At 45.2% G+C, this 17,978-nt stretch overlaps 1 protein-coding gene across 1 annotated transcript in view; it reads left to right on the top strand.

Annotated features, from left to right (window-relative positions):
• TRABD2B (TraB domain containing 2B) overlaps window positions 1–17,978 on the top strand; it is a 540,370-nt gene that overhangs the window by 443,271 nt on the left and 79,121 nt on the right. Inside the window, exon 5 of the mRNA XM_006126436.3 lies at window positions 11,397–11,487. Within this exon, the coding sequence (XP_006126498.2) occupies window positions 11,397–11,487 (91 nt within the window). The remainder of the gene's footprint in view (window positions 1–11,396; window positions 11,488–17,978) is intronic.

Raw genomic sequence — 17,978 nt, 5'->3', positions numbered from 1 at the left:
CCACCCTGGCTTTCTTGAAACTGGTCCCAGTTTCTTTTTTTTCCCCTTTTTTCTTTTAAAGCACCAGCCTCGGGGAAGCTTTTGACTAACCTTGTCTGCGTTTCCTTCTGGTTTATTATGGATCCAAACCCGATGAGCTTTGTAAGATTTTCGATTTCATTGGGCAACATTTTAAACTGCTTGGAGACATACTCCTCCGGCCCTGAAATCTATTCATCCTGGACCAGTGCACTCAATTCATTTCATTTTATATTCATATGATGACTGTGGCGGGCCCCTCCCGCCTGGGTCCCCGACACCCTTGTGATACAGTCTGGCCCTTTAAGCCAGGCCGAAGGCCCCCTGGCCTGAGTCCCCAAAACAGTTTATACTTGGCCCTTTAAGCAAGGCCGAGTCCACAAAGCAAGTTTATCGTTGTAGCGGGGACACCCCCCAGGTAGGGGGACCCGGGCCCACCCTACTCCACCGGGTCCCAGCCCAGGGCCTTGTGAGCGACCAGGTACCGGGTCACTCCCTCGGCGGGGCAGTCCAGCCGAAACGCGCCGAGGTTCTCGGGTCGGGAGAGGCGGCTCCCGCTCCTGCCCTGGGCCACTTCCTACCTGGATCCCCGGGCTCCCTTCCCCTGTACTTGCCCAGCTGGCTGCGATCTCCAGGCCGGCGTCCCCTCGGCAGGCAGTCTCCGGGTTGCACCAACTCGCCTCCGCCTTCCTTCCAGCCTCTCCTGGAGTCCCTAGCAACCACTGAGGGAGAGCTCCCTTCTCCAGTCCTTCTCCTTCGGCTGTCTCCCCAGACTGAGTCCTGACCCAGGCTTTTATAGCCCTGCTGCAGCCCGGGCATGCTCGGTAGGGCTGTGGGGGAGGGGCTTCTGCAGCCAGGTAACCCTGGCTGGGCCCTGTAGGTTCAGTGCGGGGCTGCCTCGCCCCGTCACAATGACAAAACACTTTGCAGCAAATGGCAGCTGAAGAGGAAAGGGAATGTTTCGACTCACATGGGTCCAGATTGCAGAGACTGGAGCTGCATTTAGCTCCAATGTTCTTCAGACTCCAGCAGTTGTTGAGGGTGACTGAGAGAGAGTGACTCGGAAGGATGAAAGAACCTGTTAGCAGATGGGGCAACTTCTGGACAGCCAAGTGCCCCTTCGAGTCTCAAATATGGTGCATAATAATGAAAAGATAGATAGGAGCACAACATTTGAAGGAATGGAGTTTGTTGGCAAGGGGGTATGTATGAGGTCACCAGTGGAGTGTGGAGTGACACAATGGAGGGGTTAAAAAAATCCAGAGGTCAATACTTGCTGGTCACCTACTACAGTCGCATGGTGCCTTTCTGATGCACTAATCAATCAGCCTCTGCAAATGTTAAGTTAGACCTGTCTCAAAAAAATACACAGTTTGGAGAAGCAGTAAAGGAGTCAGTAAATATTTGCTGCAACAGTGACTATACAGCACTCGATTTTTGCATCTCCACTGATTGCTTAATTCTCGTGAAATTCAACTACAATAAACACTCGGGTTGTGCCAAATGTACTGAAAGTCAGTGTCCGAGAGAACGTGAAGTAATGACTTCTGGCTTCTCCTCTGAAGGAGCCCGAGGCCTAAAAGGTAACAAAACCTTATACTCAATGTCTCATTCACGACATGGAGAATGTAAAGAATTGAGACCTCCCGACACAGTTTACATTGGTCCTTTTTATGACTAATTGTGCAGAAAATAGCTCAGCTTGTAGTGTGCACGGAAACAGTTCAGGTTTCTGCTGTGTGTCAGCTAATGGCCTAGCAAGCCTTTCCTAGCCTAACTTCAAAGGCTCTACAATGGAGGCCTTTTGTGTGGGAATTATCTCTTGCTCCTTTGTACCATTTTATCCCTGTAAGCCACAGAACAATGAATCCTGAAGTGAACAGACAAAGTAATTTGTAGTAGCTCCCCAAATCCAGATAAAGCACATAATGTTTGCTTAGAAGCATTCTTCTTGCTCCTGTCACCTAAGGCAGATCGTATTTTTGTGTGTAAGAACTCCTGGGCTTATTTAACTTCTAAGGATTGTGGTTTGGTGCTTAGATACAAAGCTAATGGCTGAAATAAAAGACAGAAGTATGTAGCACTTTAAAGACTAACAAGATGGTTTATTAGGTGATGAGCTTTCGTGGACCAGATCAATATTGATCTGAGGAAGTGAGTCTGGCCCACGAAAGCTCATCACCTAATAAACCATCTTGTTAGTCTTTAAAGTGCTACATACTTCTGCCTTTTGTTTCAGCTAGACCAGACTAACACGGCTGCATCTCTATCAGTAAAGCTAATGGCATCGCTGAATATGCCTAAGGAAGCGCATAAAATGTGGATCTCTAGGACTACTTGCTTGTTGCTCTCAGAAGTGTTTGGAAAATGTCCCTGCAAGTCCCACCCAAAATATTTTGCCAAAATTACAAATGAAAATAATTGTATAATGATTTTCAGTGACAAACTTGGACTCATGGCAAAAAATTAAGAACAAAGGGTATGTCTACACTAGAAAGTTAGTTCGAACTAACGGACGTTAGTTCGAACTAACTTTCCTATGCGCTACACTAGCGCTCCGCTAGTTCGAATTTGAATCGAACTAGCGGAGCGCTTAGTTCGAACTAGGAAAACCTCATTTTACGAGGACTAACGCCTAGTTCGAACTAGCTAGTTCGAACTAAGGGCTGTGTAGCCCTTTAGTTCGAACTAGTGGGAGGCTAGCCCTCCCCAGGTTTCCCTGGTGGCCACTCTGGCCAACACCAGGGAAACTCTATGCCCCCCTCCCGGCCCCGGACCCCTTAAAGGGGCACGGGCTGGCTACGGTGCCCGTGCCAGGTGCAAGCCTGCCAGCACCCAGCTAGCAGACCCTGCACCTGGCACGGCACAGAGCCACCCACCCGATGCCTCCCAGCCCACCCCCTCTTGCCGGGACCAGGCTGGCGGCTCCCGGGAGCTTGCCCTGGACCGCAAGAGGCGGGCACCTTCCTGGGCTAGTGCGGACATCGTGGACCTCGTCCACGATCTCCGCACTAGGCACAGGAAAGTGGCCGTCTAGGGCAGGAGAGCTGCCAGCCTGGCCACCCAGGAGCAGGTGTGCATGAAAATCAAGGGGGTCCACTGAGACCCCCGACCCTGAGCCCTGAGCTTACAATGGCCGTCCTGGGTCAGACCAAAGGTCCATCTAGCCCAGTAGCCTCTCTGCCAACAGCGGCCAACCCTAGGGACCCTGGAGGGGATGGACCGAAGACAATGACCAAGCCATTTGTCTCGTGCCATCCCTCTCCAGCCTTCCACAAACTTTGGGCAGGGACACCACTCCTACCCTCTGGCTAATAGGACTCCATGGACCCAACCTCCATCACTTGATCTCACTTCCCTTTAAACTCTGTTCTAGTTCTAGCCTTCACAGCCTCCTGCAGCAAGGAGTTCCACAGGTTAACTATTTGCTTTGGGAAGAAGAACAACTTTCTCTTACTAGTTTCAAGCCTGCTACCCATTCCTTTCCTTTGGTGTCCTCTAGTCCTTCTTTATGGGAACTCATGAAGAACTTTTCTGAATGCACCCTCTCCACCCAACCCCTGCTTTTAGAGACCTCTATCCTGTCCCCCCTCCGTCTCCTCTTTTCTAAGCTGAACAGTCCCAGTCTCTGTAGCCTCTCTTCATCTGGGACCTGTTCCCAACCCCTGATCATGTTAGTTGCCCTCCCCTCTCCCAGCCTTTCTCTTCCCCTCTCCCACCTCCTTTTCCCAGTCTCCCCCAGTTTTTTTCAATAAAGACAGAGTCAATGTTGGAAGAAACATTAGCTTTATTTTGTACATCAATAAGAAGGGGGGCTAGGGAAGGGCAAGTGGAAGAGGGTGAGGGAGGAATGGGGCACGAGCCCCCGATGGGGAGGACTGGGCTGGCTCTGCGGGCTTCTGGGGGTGGAAGCTCTCCTGCAGCCCCCCAATTACTCCCTCTCCCCAGATGGCAGCCTGCGGCAAGTGCAGCCGGGCTGATGGCCGAGTGGTGTGATGTGCCCAGTGTGGGCACTCAGGGCACTCCAAGCCAGAACTTCTTTGCAAGCGGGGCACCCCTTAGAACTGTGTGTCCGGGGTGGGGGTCGGGACCCTTTAAGCGCAGCCCTCGGCTAGCCTGAGACAGTATCTCCACGCTCTAAGTCCTCCTTTTATGCCCTGCCGGCACTGCTTCCGGCCATCATTAAGCCCTGTTCAGAGTCCACTCAATGTGGACTTACTAGTTCGAACTAGCAAAACGCTAGTTCGAACTAGTTTTTAGTTCTAGATGCGTTAGTTCGAACTAGCTTAGTTCGAATTAACTAATTCGAACTAAGTTAGTTCGAACTAGCGCTGTAGTGTAGACGTACCCAAAGGGTTTTTCCCCCTGTTTTTTAGTCAAAAACTGTCAACCCTTCTCCACCCTATCATGCATTCATCCTCACCATTGCACTGATTTTCAGTTTTCCAATGAAAAAAAATCACTTTTTTTAAAGGAAAGCAGACACATGCCCTGAAAATGTCCATGTAGTCCAAACAGCAGTTTTCCAGTAGAAAAAAAAAGAGATGAAATAGGAAAATTTTGACCCACCCTAGGCACCATGACACATCATTTTCGCGATCGGGGCTTTTTTGCGGAAAACACTACTGTGCTGTCTACACTGGCTCTTTTCCAGAACAGTTTTCCGGAAAAAGGACTGTTGCCCGAGCAGGAGCAGCATAGTTTTTCCGGAAAAGCAGCTGATTTCTTACAGTAGATCGTCAGTGCTTTTCCAGAAATTCAAGGGGCCAGTGTAGACAGCTCGCAGCTTATTCCGGAAAAGCGGCTGATTTTCTGGAATAAGTGGCCCAGTGTAGACACAGCCACAAAGTATCCAGTTTAATAAAGTAAATTATAGCCAAACTTTGAGTTCACTGAGGCTGCATCTAGACTGGCATGATTTTCCGCAAATGCTTTTAATGGAAAAATTTTTCCGTTAAAAGCATTTGTGGAAAAGAGAGTCTAGATTGGCACGGATGCTTTTGCGCAAAAGCACTTTTTGCAAAAAAGCATCCGTGCCAGTCTAGACGCGGTTTTGCGCAAGAAAGCCCCGATAGCCATTTTAGCCATCGGGGCTTTTTTGCTCAAAACAGTCCTCCCCTGTCTACACTGGCCCTCTTGCGCAAATACATTTGTACAAGAGGGCTCATCCCTGAACAGGAGCATCATAGTATTTGCGCAAGAACACTGACAATCTAACATTAGATCGTCAGTGTTCTTGCGCAAATACAAGTGGCCAGTATAGACAGCTGGCAAGTTTTTCCGCAAAAGCAACTGCTTTTGCGGAAAAACTTGCCAGTCTAGACACAGCCTGAATGTTTAGCATTGGAAATTACCCTCTAGCAAAGGCCTTTAGTATCGTCTTGTTTAAAAAGCATATGGATTACTTTTACTCCCCATTCCTGTTCTGCATTGAATCAAATTCAGTGAAAAAGGGTAGAAGTTGACTCTAAATATGCGTCAATTCAGGACATGTTAATTAGAAATGTAGTGCGGCAGAGTTTTCTTAAGAGATGTCTCAAATTTCAATGTTGTACAATACTTATTACAGTACTAAAAGCTATTTAGACTTCAAACAGTCATGAGTTTGACTCATGTTTGTCATGAGTATTATACATACAGATGTATTTATAGGCTTGGGACAAGTCTATTTTTTAAAAATTTTTACAGAGTTTTTTATATTTTGATCTTCTTAAATTTCCACAGTTGTGCAAAATTATAGGTTCATTACATTTTTGTATGTTTATTTTAAATGTTTAGAGTTGCACTATATTATGCACAGGTCAGGTAATTGCTTAATGACACTAAATGTTGAAATTCAGAAAGGTAAAGCTTCATAACCATTAAAACACAAATTGTCAACGTTGCATGTCAAAATACACAAAGTAGATATCCTTATATCAAACTCTCATAAACTCTCAGGCACCATTTTCTTATTTTCCCTTTATTACCATTTGTTTGCAACAATGAAGCTCATTTTAACTTAAATTGTTAATGGAGATTTTGCAGTATTCATGTTAGTGCCTCATATATACGCAATACCACATAAACTTCTGTGTAGCAGGTCTTTTATTTCTCCTTTCAGCTGCTTTTCTCTGCATATTTACTCAGTATTCCCAGGATAGTAGATATTCTGACCTTTTTAGCATTAGCTCTCATCAACTGTCACACTAAATCAGGATAATATGTAAAGAATTTTTCATCCAAGTTTAGGATAAATAGTGAGTAGCGGCTGAGAAGATAGGTTATCTATCTATCTATCTATCTATCTATCTATCTATCTATCTATCTATCTATCTATCTCCAAAGTTTTCAATGAGTCTAACTTCCTAAAGCTTTTACCTTTGGCTATGTCTAGACTGCAAGCCTCTTTCGAAACAGGCTTTTTCGAAAGATACTTTCGAAAAAGTCTCTTTTGAAAGAGAGCGTCTAGACGGCACGCGGAACTTTCGAAAAAGCAAGCCGCTTTTTCGAAAGAAAGCAGCAAGTGAGTCTGGATGCTCTCTTTCTAAAAAGCCCTGTTTGCTTTCAAGAACGCCTTTTTTCGAAAGAGCACTTTCGAAAAAAGGCGTTCTTCCTCGTGCAATGAGGTTTACCGCCGTCAAAAGAAAAGCCGCGTTCTTTCAATTTAATTTCGAAAGAACACGGCTGCAGTCTAGACGCAGGTGAAGTTTTTTCGAAAAAAGGCTACTTTTTTCGAAAAAAACCCTGAGTCTAGACACAGCCTTTGAGGATAACATTTTCCAGGCTTCTTCTCTAACAGAAAGGGAATTATTTTGGAAAGTATTAGCAAAAAGGTGTTGCTATTTTTCAGTAAGTGGAGAGAGAATGAAATATACCCAAGCTACTACAGGTTGAACCTCTGTGGTTCGGAATTCTCTGGTCAGCAAGCTCCATGGTCCGGCAGAACCATGGATGTTTCTGGACTAGAGAGCCCCAGCACAGAGGTTACCGGTGCTTGTGAGCAGAGCTGGCCAGTGGGGCAGGGGAGCCCACAGGGCACCAGAGCCTGCAGCCAGCCAAGCTGGGAAGCCAGAGCCCATGGGGCAGGGAGGGCAGTAGAGTTCACAGCCGGTGGAGCTAGGAAGACAGCAGGGCCTCCAGAGTCTGCTTATAGCTTATATCAACTTTTGGCGCTATCTACACAGCAGTTATTTCAAAATAGAGCAGTCTTTCCCTGACTTCCCTTACTCCTCATACAATGAAGGTTATGGGAGTTGGAGTAAGAAGCCCATTATTTCAAATGTATTTCGAAATAATGGGCTTAATGCACTACATTATTTCGGAATAACTCTGCTGTGTAGACATAGCCTTTAAGACCAGCTCTTCTGTTTCCATGGTGATGTTTCTGGGAATGCTTAGTTCCTTGAAGAGACAGTCTTTTGGACATTAGAATAAGTGGGTACCAGCTCTTGTTTCCTGTGAACTATCTGCTTTGAAATATATTAATCTCTTGAACAATCTTTGATTCTGAGACTTAGCAGTACCCTCTCTTATCCCCTGCAATTTCTGGGCAAATCTAAAGCACCACTGTGATACCATTAAAAAGTTTTCCTAATGAATAATTAAGGCAGAGGACTGGAGGGCTCAAGGCAAAGTGATGGATAGCAGATCTTTTTCCATTTATATGTCTGGTTTGGCTCCTTCTAGGTAAATAATGAGCAAATATTGATAGGGTCCAAACAGGGTTGGGCGACATGATTAATAGTCTCTGTCCTCATCCTGGAATTAACAGGTAGCAGATTTAAAGGAGAAAGTATGTCTTCACACAGGCTGTGTCCAGACTGCATCCTTTTTTGTAAAAGGGATACAAATTAGACACATCGCAATCGCAAATGAAGTGGGGATTTAAATCCCCCCCGCTTCATTTGCATAAACATGGCTGCCGCTTTTTTTTCGGCTCAGAGCTTTGCTGGAAAAAAGCGCCAGTCTGGACGGGGATCTTTTGGAAAATAAAGCCTTTTCCGAAAGATCCCTTATTCCTTTTTTTAAGGATACAGCCACAATGAATAGTCAACCTGTGGAACTCCTTGCCAGAGGACATTGTGAAGGCCAGGACTTTAAGGCTATGTCTAGATTATGGAACAGGGAATGCGTCTGCTCTTCCGACATTTTTTTCAGAAAAGCAGACACATTCTTTTGGAAACCCTGTCTTCCTCATGCCATGAAGAAGAAGGGCTCCTCCAAAAGAGGAGGTTTTTCCAAAATTTGGCCCAGTATAGACAGGCCAATTTTTTGAAAAGCCTCTTCCAAAAAAACTATCAGAAAAAGGTCTGCAAATTGCGTACCTTTTGCCCCCCAAAAATGGTAGTGTAGACCTAGCCTAACAGGGTTCAAAAAAGAATTAGATAGATTCATGGACGATTGGTCCATCAATGTCTATTATCCAAGATGGGCAGGAATAGTGTCCCTAGCCTCTGTTTTCTTTGGTCTGACCCAGTAGCCATTTGAATGTTCTTATGTTCTGGTGGATAGGTGTCTGTATGAAAAAAAATGTTAATTAATAGAAGCCAGCCCCAACACTGTTGTATTTCAGCCCACTACAAATGGCAGAAGACAGAGAACAAGTGTGTGCAATATTTGGAATGCAGCGAGAAGAAAGCTGCCACCACCCATACATCCTTCAGCCTATATAACTTAGGTACTCAACAAAAGCCAACTGACTTCCTAGATAGCATCCTTAACAGTCTTAACAGAGAGCCCAAGGGATCAGAAGGCAACAATATCCTCTCTCCCCAAATGTACTTAAAGTGTTTTGTTGGGAAGCTTATAATGCCGTTGCCCAGGTCATGACTGTAATGTAGATGCGGATTTACGGTTGTCATTATGCTACTTTTGACCAGGACTAAATGAATGAACAACTATGAAGGATTACAATTGTGTTTCTTTTGGCATTATAATGTAAAGGTCACAGGTTAATAGAATTCAGGACACTTGTTCTCATAAAGAAAATAGTTGGCACTGCATATTATATTTCATGAAACACTAGGGCGTTGGAGGATGAACACTGACACATCTTTGTTCCTTCCTCATCCCGCTTTCAGGCCTCTGTTTAATTGGCGGTAGGATTGAGCCATTGTTTGCTCTGGCGTTGCTTAAAAAACCCCCAGCACTGATCAGATCAAATTAATCAGTCTCAAATGTCGTACGCTCTCACTCTGAGGGCGTGGAACACATTTTTGGGACGGCTCCGTTGGCTTTCGTTGTAAGCAAGTTAGCCAGGGGAAAAATCAAATTTTGATTTTTCTGAAAAGGAGGTAATGGAATCCTGGAACACGTTAGGGCCTGCAAATGTGATTTTAATCGCTTGAAGAAATGTCTTTTGGCTAAAACGTGTTTATGATGCTTGCGGGTTGCACTAAAACCCCTCTCGCCCCCTCACCCTCACAACTGATACTAATTAGCATCCTTGTTGGCAGTTTAAGCAGGAAGGCCAAGGCTTAAAAAGACTGGAGACTGAATTACCCTTGAATTCTCAGGGTGCAGCTACACGCAAGTGGTTGCCCACGGCAACAAGAATCAGAGCCCAGGTTGACAGACATAGGCTTGCTCTCCAAAAAATGCCTAGGGCAGGGGCTAAAACTCTGAAATCTAGAGGTGGGGGGGGTGCACTTCAGAAAGTCTATGGACAATGCCCTGTGGGAGGGCTGAAGAGATCCAAAAGGTAGAAGAACATTTTTGTTTGTTCAGAACATTTTAGTTTGGACTCTTGGTACTCCAGAAGAGATTACACTTTTGTGACTTGGCTGGAGAGCAAAGTCACATCTCCCACCCAGATCTGTATCTGGGACACCGAGAAGACCAACCTCAGAGAGGGAAACTGAGGCAGGGAGTGCCAGCCATAGAACACCAAGCCAACATGGCAGTCTGAGATAACTGCACCCTTGTGACAAATCCCAAAGGCTCAAAACCCCACAGTCCCATGGAAACAATCCAGTATGCATATTTATTGGTCTCGTGACGTATTAATATGTGGAGTGAGCAATGCTGCAATTCACCGATGTGCAGAAAACCAGCTTAAGATCTATCCATTCTGGGTCCCACTTAAGCCACTTACCCTAGAAAAAGAATTATGTCCTAAGCCATCATGCAAACATAACCATTCACACAAGTATTAGGAACACTAAGTAACAAGGAATATAAACACGGCCAGAGAGCACCGTGGTATTTATCAGAGTATTTGTGTCCTGCGTTCCACCCACGCTTACTCCTGAATAGAAACCTAATACAACTAGGATAACTAAATAATCTTTCTCTCACCTTTTGCAGGAACAATTGTACTACAAGTTGAGCCTTGCTAGTCCGGCACTCTCTGGTCTGGCAACATCCGTGGTCCGGCAAGATTTTAGTTAACTGGATGTCCACTTATCATGGGTGCGGCCAAGTTTCCCGCAGTCCCATAAAGTTTTTTTACAGCCGCCAGTCCTATCTCTCAGTGTTCTGTGCTATTATTTAGCTCTTATTTACCCCCTAAGGGTACATCTAAACTACATGGCTCCATCGACGGAGCCATGTAGATTAGTGTACTCAAAAAAGGGAAATGAAGTGGCAATTTAAATAATTGCCGCTTCATTTACATCAAAAAGGCTGCCACACTGTACAAGGACTTCCCTTGTCAACCGCGGAGCATCCAGACTAACGCGCTGTGCCACCAAACAGCTAATCGGCATAGCACGGCACCCATTTTGATGTAAATAAAGCGGTGATTATTTAAATCACTGCTTCATTTCCCTATGTCTAGAAAGTTCATCTACATGGCTCCGTGGACAGAGCCATGTAGTCTAGACATACCCTAAATGTCTTCTAAGAGTCCAGTAAGCAGCTGAAGTTTTGGTAATGCTGCTAGACCATTTTGACCTCAAGTGGTCCAGCAAATTCTCTGGTTTGGTACCGGTCAGGTCCTGAGGGTGCCAGACTAGAGAAATTCAACTTGTATCTGTGTGAAGAGATTATTTTGAGTGTGCATGTACATGTGTGTGTTTAAACATTTGTTCCTGCCATGAGGGCAGGGGACTGGACTCTAGGACCTCTCGAGGTGCCTTCCAGTTCTAGTGTTCTATGATTCTATGAAAATTGCAGCCCTGCTGGACACCCCCAACAACGTGCAGGTTCCAAGATACAGTTGGAGAATTGGCCCTTCAGTTGCTCGCCCATCTGATTGATCTGTTGCCCACATAGGTCAGCGCATTAGGCTACCAGTTGGCTAGTCTCTTTCCTACTGCTCAAAGAGCCATAGTGGACCAAGCTGTGAGAAGCTGAGTCCTGTTCAGGAGTCAGGACCTCCGTGCTTGTGTCCAAAGGAGGAAGGGCCTTCCCCAAGCAGTGTGAGTGATGCTGCTGTTTTTCTGTCCCCGTTTTAGGTCATTTCCTGGGTAACAACACCGTGATTGATGTGCTGAGACAGGCTGGCTTTGAAGTGGAGCATACCCCTGCTGGACAACCTATTGGAACGTAAGCAGCGGCCTGTAGATCCTTTAGCCTCTCTCTCTCTCTCTTTTTCTGCAAGGGAGCAAGGTTATGTTATTGAATGGGGAGGGTGCATTACCTTCTTCCCTATGTAGTGACAGGTCCTTGTTTCAATGGACGGCATCTGAAATGCCAGCAGCTCTACATCGATTGTGCGACACTGTGGCAGTAGGTAGTTCCTGTCACTGGTGTTGACATGGATGCTACTTATTCATGCCAACGGTGCTGCAACCGTTCATGTAGTGGGGGGTGCTGAGAGTCATTGATCTGAACTGCAAAACCCTATAGATGATGGAAACCACTTCAAAGCAGGGGGTGTAGCCGCCCCCCCCCCCAGCGCTCTTAGTGCACATGAGATCAGATGCACCATGGTGGACACAAGAACAGGTCAATGCACTGAGAGGTGATACCATTCCATTGTTAAGAATTACCCTTGTCCTTGTCAGTTTCTTCCCCGGGCAGCTTTGCAACTGCCTCTTCCCCTATCCCTTCACCTCAGCACTTCAGGGCTGTGGCGTATTGCTGGCGATGCACCTGCTATGGAGCTACTATTGATACTTCTTTATGCTCGGCCCCCCTCTTTTCAACAGAGGGATAATGATTTTCCTATAAGGGCTCGTGTGTGCATCTGTGTACCAGACAAAGTGCCCACCTAGAGAGGAGTGCTCTCCAGGGAAATGCAGCTAACATTGGCGGACATTGTTTCTCCATCAGAGTGTTAGCAAACCCATGTGTAACCCACACATCTACGCTGCGTCTAGACTGGCATGATTTTCCGCAAATGCTTTTAACGGAAAAGTTTTCCGTTAAAAGCATTTGCGGAAAAGAGCATCTAAATTGGCACAAACGCTTTTCCACAAAAGCACTATTTGCGGACAAGCGTCCGTGCCAATCTAGACGCGCTTTTGTGCAAAAAAGCCCCGATCGTCATTTTTGTGATCGGGGCTTTTTTGCGCAAAACAAATCTGAGCTGTCTACACTGGCCCTTTTGTGCAAAAGCTTGCGCAAGAGGGACTTTTGCCTGAACGGGAGCATCATAGTATTTGCACAAGAACACTGACAATCTTACATGAGATCATCAGTGTTCTTGCGGAAATTCAAGCGGCCAGTGTAGATAGCTGGCAAGTTTTTCCACAAAAGCAGCTGCTTTTGTGGAAAAACTTGCCAGTCTAGACACAGCCCTAGTGTGGTTACTGAGCAATGCAAGTGGTACTTAGACGACAGCAACAATTAAGACCAAGAGACTGCTACAGCATGGGTTGGGAGCCAGCTGGTTTTTAGCTCAGAGGGTAGAGGCTCCTATACTCAGCTCCAGAGGTTCTAGGTTCAAATCCACTTGGTGGCGGTTACAAGTGGTAGCAGTTACACATGCTAGAAATAAGTTCTAATGGCTCAATTCTGAGCAACTTCAGCTGTGTTCCCTCCCTATGGCCTGTGAAGGGCACCCACTCTCAGCTTCTGGCTCCTCAATCATCACCTTTCTTGGGCAGGGGCTTACATCTCGTTCGTGCCTCACTAGGGTTTTTCCTGGCTGCACTGATCCCTGCCTACAATGTGCGATTCCCAGCAAGCTAAATGGCTTAAATAGACCAAAGTCTGTGCTTTGCTTTGGCTCCAGAGGCCATGAGCAGCATAATGACCTACCATGGTACATTAGTACATCACTCTGCATCCACAAGAACATTTATTGTTGATGTTAAAAAAATCCAGAGAGAAAAAAAAAAACGAGAACCTAAATGCATGCTAAAAGGTTTACCCAATGTCATCCCAGTTCCAGCCTTTCAGGTGTCAGTCCTTCAAAGTCCACTGCTGGGTTTTACCGACAGGTTACAAGTTCATCACAGTCTCAGATTCACAACCAGCATGGCCCGGAGTAGTTCAATCTTTTCTTTATACAGCTTGGGCCTTTGATCTTGGCCTCTTGTAACAGGTGATTGGAGGACAATGGTCCACTCTTTGGGGAATACTTTCAAAAGGCTGGATTTGTGCATACCCAGAGGTAAGGAATTCACATTCACATCTCCCGAGAAATTCCCGAGGGAAACAGTTTAATATATTTTGTTCCCCAAACCCATTTTTGCCTAGCACATTCTTCTATATCAGGGATGGCCAACCCATAGCTCATGAGCTGTATGAAGCTCTTCAAAAAGAAAATTGTGGCTCTCGTACCTGTAGCTCGTGACTCTGAAAAGGGCAACGTGTTTCTGTCTGCACGGGACGCTGGTGCAGACTTCAAAATGGCCACTCTTAAAAGTGCTGCAGCTTTTTTTTTGAAGGGGGGAGGTTTGCTCAACAACTTTTTTCCTCAGCTCTTTGTGCTGTATCCACCGTTACTTTGGCTCTTCGTCTGCAACAGGTTGCCCACCCCTGTTCATTAGAGTCCCTTTAGCTTCTGGCTCTTACACTTCACACATCTCCCCCCATCAAGAGATTACATACAATCATAAGAACATAAGAACATAAGAACGTCTGTACTGGGTCAGACCAAAGGTCCTTCTAGCCCGGTATCATGTCTGCCGACAGTGGCCAGCACCAGGTGCCCCAGAGAGGGTGGACCAAAGACAATGATCAAGCGATTTGTCTCCTGCCATCTCTCTCTAGCCTCTGACAAACAGAGGCCAAGGACACCATTTTATTCCCTGGCTAATAGCCTTTTATGGACCTAACCTCCATGAAATTATCTAGCTTCTCTTTAAACTCTATTATAGTCCTAGCCTTCACAGCCTCCTCTGGCAAGGAGTTCCACAGGTTGACTACACGCTGTGTGAAGAACTTTCTTTTATTCATTTTAAACCTTTTAATCCCAGCTCACAAGCATATATAAATGATTCATTCAATACAATGGACTCTTAGGATACTTAAAGTTAATTCAATAAGGTCTCTCTAGGATATTGCAGGAAGTTGCCAAAATCTGCCAATTGGTAGCATTTTCCTGTCCTTAGTGGGACCAACAGGGTACAATGCTAAAATGAGGTGAGTTTCAGTATGCAGGAGCAATTGCAAGGTTAACAAATCTTGCCTGGTTGTGCTCTCTGTATATAGACACTGTCAAGATTGATACAGTCCTAACATTTGGCTGATTGAACCTTGTTTGCAAAATTCCTGCAATCCTTCATATGGAATGGGATAAATTATTTTCCTGCATAAGTATCCTTGACGCAAAGTTTATCCTAAATGCCACACGCACAGAGTTTGTTCAGCAATAAAACTTCAGAGTTAAATAATATCAGGAGGAGAGAGAAATGAAAAGGCATCAGAATGAAAGAAGGACATGCGGTCAGCGATGAAATGGAAAGTCACTAGGGACAGAAAGACTGAAATACTAAGTAAATGGGAAGAGTTTGTGGAGTTTAGCTGAAAAGAGTCGGAAAAGGTCCTCGCCCCTTCCTCACCCATGGCAAATGTGGATGAAAACAAACTACTGGGTTAGCGTTCATCAAAATTTTAGTGAATAATGTTGATGGTTAATAAAAAACATAAAAACAAAGATTCCTAACATTTTGAGGGTTGGGGCTCTGCTTTCCAACAAAAAAAAAAAGTAAGACCTTTTCCAGTAGCAGTGTCAATTGTTTGAAACCTACTCTTCTTTTTTTTAAAAAAAAAAGTTTCATTTGAAGATTTTTGAGCAGCCCTAATTAAAACCATAAATTCTTGGTCCTCCAGTCCAAGAGAGTATGACGTAGAACAGAGCCGAACTAAGGTACAGGCCAACCAGGCTACCGCCCGGGGTGCCCCATTGTATGGGGCGCCGAACAGGGCTGCCGGGCCAGGCAGCGGAGGCACTGCAAATGCTCTACGCACCTGGGGTGGTGCCACGCATGCGCCAGGTGCCTGGGGGTGGCGCCGCACTCCCAGGGCTCGAGGTGCACGAATGGCTCGGGCCGGCCCTGATGTAGAATTATATGAGAGACTTAGTAAATTGCTGTATTCTGTCTCCTAAACCCATGGTCTCTGTGTTTTTGTTGTTCTCCGCTCCCATAAAAAAGAATCGTAAAAAACTTGCATGCTATGGAGTAGCAAGGATATGAAAGGAGAGGGAGGAGTCCTGTGCTAGATATTTATATGTATGTTAGACAAATAGCTACCAGGGATGGTCAAGGAAGTTTATATAAACTTGCCTCTGCATGGGCAGATGGATTACATGACATTCTGAGATCTCTCCCAGCTCTCTAGTCCTATGATTCTATGTGAGCTAGATTAAACTAGGAAGAGTTGTTGTCTAGTAGTATACTATGGAGTTTGGGTATGGCATTGGTGAATAGGGCATAAATGCCTAAAGAGACATAGCCATAGCTGTGGAGATTTTACTCCATGTCTTCACCAAGTGTAAGTCTACACAGTAGCATTATTTTGGAATAACTGACGTTATTCCTCAATGATGAAGAGCATGTCTATGCTGCAAGCCGCTATTTTGAAATAATGTCGAGCGGGAGAACTGTTTACTCCAACTCATGGTAACCGTCATTTCACGAGGAGTAAGCGAAGTCGGAGGAAGAGAGTTCTTCCTTAAACTTCCTGTTGTGTAGACCTGTGGATGTATGGCAGGGAAGAGAGATTATCCTTTAGGTAGCCAACGCATGTGGTTTTCATTATTTTCCTTTCAGGTCACTAGGTTCCATGTCTCCAAAACAAATCTCGCTTTGCTATTTTCTACATCTCTCACTTGCTAAACGTCACTCTCCATTCGGAGTGATGTTTGCAAATCAGTGTTACCTGTACATTTCATGAACATGCCATTTACACCTTTGTATAGACCACTGCGGTGCGTCTACACAGCAGCAATAAAGCCGAGTTAAGCTATTTCGACTTCAGCTACACAGTTGATGTAGCTGAAGTTGCGTCGCTTAATTCAACTTTATTGCTGCTGTGTAGACGCACCCCAGTGGTCTACACAAAGGTTAAATGGCATGTTCATGAAATGTACAGGTAACACTGATTTGCAAACATCACTCCGAATGGAGAGTGACGTTTAGCAAGTGAGAGACGTAGAAAATAGCAAAGGGAGATTCATTTTGGAGACATGGAACCTAGTGGCCTGAAAGGAAAATAACGAAAACCACATGCACTTCCTATCTGAAGGATTATCTCTCTCCCCTGCTATGCGCCCACAGGTCTCCTTTGTAAAGGAAAGGCAGCTGTTGAGAAGTGGGAGCCATGGAAGGTGCTTCCCCCCTTGGTCTGAAATAATCGGTATTTGGCCACCTCTGGGCATGCTCAGGGTATGCTCCCAGCATAACGAGGAGCAGAAAGAACGATTTTTGGAGTCAACTGACTGGCTGAGTTCCTGTCTGACTGACTATTTAATGGTGCTGAGTGTATGTTGTAATATGGAGTGGTAGGGAGTCTGAAGTTTGTACAAGTGCCTCTATTTTTTAAAGCTATTTAAATTGATTTAAGTACAAATACACAAAAAGGGAGGGAAAGTCCTGGGAAGTCCTTTTGCTGAAAGAGACACCTAGTGGTGGTCATGGACAACAAATATGAGCGTGGCTCAAAACAAAAGTCCCATACACTTTTGAGTCACATGCAGGGAGACATAAATTTAAGGAACCTGGTTGCTTTTGCATGAACTTCGTAAGACTGCACACGAAATAATAATGGGTCTGAGTGTCCTCTCATTTGTGCCAATGCAGACTAGGAGAATCTCTGCTGATCTGAATGGAATTACAGTGGCATAAAAGAAGAGGAAATCACTGTGTTGCTATACTGGCAAAAGTTAGTTGAGAAACTAAAAGGAGTTCAAAAAGGAATAGCCTGGTGGCACCTTAGGGCTTGTCTAGACTATGCTGACGTTTCAAAAGAGGATATGCAAATTCCACGGAGAAAACTGCGTAAACCTCATTTTTTGAGGAAGAGCGGCTTTTCGAAAAAGGAGGGGGTTGCTGAGAAAACTGTGTCCTGATGACTTTCACTTTTGAAAGCTCCACTTTCGAAAGTGAGATCGGAAGAAGATATGCAAATCCGTGGCAATTTGCATATCCTCTTTCAAAACTTCAGCGTAGTCTAGACATAGCCCTAGAGACTAACAAAAATGTATCTAGTGTCATGCGCTTTCGTGGGCACAACCCACTTCCTCAGATGAGCTGGAGTGGAGAGGAAAAAAAAGGAGTTCAGTGAAGGTTGGCTGGACTCTTGATTGGCCGGGGTCATGGGCAGAATGGATGGCTTGCGTTGCAAGAAAGATTTAAAATAGTTCCATGTGTCTAGCTTGGCCAAGGGAATGTTAAATGAGAAGATGGGGAGGACAATATCTGAAAAGGGGAACATTGATGGAGAGAAATCATTTAGGATTGCACATGGAGGCTTATGTAAGTGTAAAAGGGGCAAAATTAAAGAAGGGAACATTTAGTCTAGACATCAAAAGAAGTTTCCAGGCAGTAGGTTATATTAGACTAGAGAAAAGTCAGAAGGCCTCCCATTTGGAACTTTTCAACTAACCTTGACAGGACATCCTGCTCCATGCTAAAGGGAACAAT

This window comes from Pelodiscus sinensis, chromosome 9, assembly GCF_049634645.1.
Source record: "Pelodiscus sinensis isolate JC-2024 chromosome 9, ASM4963464v1, whole genome shotgun sequence".
Lineage (NCBI taxonomy): Eukaryota > Metazoa > Chordata > Testudines > Trionychidae > Pelodiscus > Pelodiscus sinensis.
Note: the sequence above shows the minus strand (reverse complement) of the source record. Positions and strands in the feature narration are given on the sequence as shown.